Source organism: Octopus bimaculoides, chromosome 24, assembly GCF_001194135.2.
Source record: "Octopus bimaculoides isolate UCB-OBI-ISO-001 chromosome 24, ASM119413v2, whole genome shotgun sequence".
Lineage (NCBI taxonomy): Eukaryota > Metazoa > Mollusca > Cephalopoda > Octopoda > Octopodidae > Octopus > Octopus bimaculoides.
In genome coordinates, this window is record NC_069004.1 from 33,225,151 (window position 1) to 33,228,977 (window position 3,827).

The window sequence follows — 3,827 nt, forward strand, 5'->3', positions numbered from 1 at the left end:
CCTGGCTTTAAGGATATTGCAAAAAGCATGGTTGGAGGCCCAACCTTCTGAGTTATTTTAAAGGGCTTAAAAAAACTGAAGGACCACTGCAGTAGGTGTGTGAATCTGAGAGGGGAATAGGTTGAATCTTGTGCAGACAATTTGTTGACAGACAATTCACCGATTGGACAATAAGTCGACATGCGGAAGTATCGATCATGGAGTTCATCAAAACAGAATGCTTCTATACAAAGGATATGTCTATATGTCTATATTGATAGAACCACAAATTGTCCAATCGGTCAATTGTTCTGTCGGTCAACTGTCTGTCTACTTTATTGAATAAAATAATAATTAATTGATCCTCCTGTATTTTCTTTTACCCAAAGCCAAGAACTTTTTAGTGGAAAGCACTCATGGCTAATAGGTGTACATGTTAGGTAAACTTGTAAGATATCTACTATTAGAAATTCTTCAAACAGAGAAATATTCAATTCTCTGTCTGAAGAATTTCTGATAGTAGATATCTTACTTGTTTTCTATCGCATGTACCATTTTGTAACTCCCATAAGCAAATGAAATATGTGTAATCATGAATAAGTAATACCAAACAATTTTCCAATCTCCTGTCATGATATAAATTACTCTGTAAGTAATTTTCAACTGTAATGTGTACCTCACATGAATACGACATCTCCATATGGAATTGGAACAAGCTGATGTGCTTCAAGAAGACACAGCTTCGATTTTAACCCTACCTATGAATACACACACATACACAAATACATCAACAACACAACTTACCCAGTGGAGCTTTCTGTGCATCATATTTCATCTCAATGACCGTTTCTTTCATCGAATCAATGTCAGATATTAACTTTATCAATTTCTGCAACAGAACATTGATAAAGTAACTTAGAAACAGAACATGGATAATGTAGCTTACAGACAGAACATGGATAAAGTAACATAACACAGTGACAGGACATAGACAGTGTTGCCTATAGTGTAAGAGTAGACAGAACAACATTGTTTGTGGTGAAAGAAAAAGAGAGATGGGGAGGGGGGACTTACAGAAGGAAAATGAAACTTACTTGCAGAGAGGGGTCAAGTTTGGAGTCAGGAACTTTGCAGACACTTTCTTTTTTCGTATTATTCCCATCAACATCATCTTTTCCCTAACAAAAATAAAAAGCACATCATTTATTATGTCTGTCTATTTAATTGCTGCCACCACCATCATCATCATCATTGTTGTCTGTCTACTTTCCATGCTAAGCTGGATTGGTCACCATGGACTGATGACCAATTCTTAATGGAAGTTGCATCTCCCATAGACTGGTGCTTAGACATGTGCTTCAGTTTGTTTTATATACACATACATGGTTGAAGATGGAAAAATGGTGTTAAATCACTTGCAGCATTTGAACAGCATCAAAACATATATATATATATATATATATATATATACATACATATATATGTTATGACGTTGTTCATATATACATATATCATCATCATCATCATCATTTAACACATATATAAAGAATGGGAAAATGGATATAAGAACAAACAAGCAGAAACTTTATCTGAACACCTGTAATTAATGGTTCAGTGTGATGAGAGGAATCTAAGGTAATCATCAGTTGTTAATTAATATATACCTGAGTACTGTAATCCATTTGAATCAGATCATATTTTCCTGAGACTTGTTTAAATTTGTGTCGTTCACTCCAATCGTTTTTTGTCTTATCGTGAAATCTGAAAGAAAAGGAACGAAAATGTTCAACCGTGCAGGAATGAATGAAACACAACAGAAGAAGTACTTAATATAGATGTGTTACAGATGAAAGAACAGCTATGTGGTAAAAAGTTTGTTTTGTAACCACGTGGTTTCGGGTTCAGTCCCACTGTGTGGCACCTTAGGCAAGGGTCTGCTACTACAGACCCAGGATGACCAAGTCCTTGAGTGAATTTGCTAACGGAGATTAAAAGAATCCTGTCACACACATATACAGGTGTTGCTGCCATGTATAAAGTACCCAGTACACTCGATAAAGTTGTTGGTATTAGAAACGGTATCCAACCATAAAAAACATGTTAAATCAGACAGAACTTATTAAATATTGAAACACCTTTGTGACTTTTGGCCCACCCTGCATAACCAATTTATTGCTCAGAAATTTTAACAACAAAATCTTACATGGACCCTAAAGGTGTTAGAGGGAGTGACCCCCACAAAAGGTGCATTATTACATAGTAGGAGTCTTCATGAACCTATATTATTGTTAGCAGGAATATTATTCCATTTGTAGGAAGATTCACAATGGTGCCAAGATCATGTTATGTTAGGAAAAGAGAAATTCACAAAAGATGTCTTACGTTAATGATGACCTTGTGATTAAAGTATTGTACTGAAGCTCACAAGATCATGGGTTCAATTCCCAGATCAGGCAGTGCATTGTGTTCTTAAGTAAATACGTGGCTGAGTAGTGTTTGAAGAGTGATGGGTTACTTACTTTTTGGTGAACACATCGATGGCATTGTTTAAGTCTAAGGCACAGTCTATAAGATTGGTCTGGCCCTTGTATCCAACGCGGCCCCATCGCAGCCACACGTAGTAGTGACGACTGTTGTCTTGTTGCAGAAGTTGGATCAAATAGAACTTGTTGTTGTTGTTGAGTGCATTGGTCTACAGAAAAAAAGAAGGACGTAAGTTGAACTGCCTGGATGTATAAGACATACATACATACATACGAGGGTGAGTCAAAAAGTAATGCCATTTTGTTTAGGACACACCCCCACCTTCCAGATCAAACTGCAGTCTTATTGATGGCTACTATTTCTAGCATAAAATACAAATAAACGAGAAATTTGAACCCTACCTGGTTAAGCATACAGTCCCAGACATCATTTCCTTGGGTATAAACATGGACACGACCCAATAAAGGACACTCATCGTCTACTGACGCCATTCCTCTGACCACCACTGTCTTGACTGGAATATAAATTAACCGTTTTATTACGAGCAATCTAAGAAATCATTTGTAAGAAACCAGAAGAATAGTAACAGAGAATTACACAAAACGTATGACATTGCAGTAAATATTGTAACCCTTTAGTATATTCAGATTATTCTATTAAATGTAATCTTTATTTATTCCCATTGTTTTAAATTAAGCAAGCATTATGTTGCAACTTCAAGATTTCAATGATGTGAGTGTATATTTTTTTCAATGACATTGTAGGGTAAGTGTAAGAGGCCAGATGTTGACAGTTCCAACATAAAACAGCAAAGCATTTTGTCCCACACACTCATGATTCTGCCAGCTCATCACAATAATAATAATAATAATAATAATGATAAAAATGGTTTCAAATTTTCACACAAGGCCAGCAGTTTTTGGGGGAGGACTTAAGTCGATTAAATCAGCCCCAGTGTTCAACTGGTACTTATATCAACCCCAAAAGGATGAAAGGCAAAGTTGACTCCAGTGGAATTTGAACTCAGAACATAAAGATGGACGAAATGCCACTAAGCCTTTTGCACAGCATGCTAACGAGTCTGCCAGATTGCCACCTTAATCATCATCATCATCATCATCATCGTTTAACGTCCGCTTTCCATGCTAGCATGGGTTGGACGATTTGACTGATGAAACCGGATGGCAACACCAGGCTCCAGTCTGATTTGGCAGAGTTTCTACACCTGGATGCCCTAATAATAATAATCTTTTCTACTATAGGCACAAGGCCTGAAATTTTGGTGGAGGCAGGATAAGTCGATTTCATCAACCCCAAAAGGATGAAAGGTAAAATCGACTTTGGCAGAATTTGAACTCAGAATG

At 36.7% G+C, this 3,827-nt stretch overlaps 1 protein-coding gene across 2 annotated transcripts in view; it reads right to left on the bottom strand.

Moving 5' to 3' along the window:
* The window catches only part of LOC106873875 (poly [ADP-ribose] polymerase 2), a 19,702-nt gene that overhangs the window by 6,397 nt on the left and 9,478 nt on the right, over nucleotides 1-3,827 (bottom strand). For both annotated transcript variants that reach the window (XM_014921397.2, XM_052976196.1), the window contains exons 6-10: nucleotides 2,865-2,977; nucleotides 2,499-2,671; nucleotides 1,644-1,740; nucleotides 1,074-1,157; nucleotides 784-868 (exon numbers count right to left, since the gene is read on the bottom strand). In XM_014921397.2, the coding sequence (XP_014776883.1) occupies nucleotides 784-868; nucleotides 1,074-1,157; nucleotides 1,644-1,740; nucleotides 2,499-2,671; nucleotides 2,865-2,977 (552 nt within the window). The remainder of the gene's footprint in view (nucleotides 1-783; nucleotides 869-1,073; nucleotides 1,158-1,643; nucleotides 1,741-2,498; nucleotides 2,672-2,864; nucleotides 2,978-3,827) is intronic.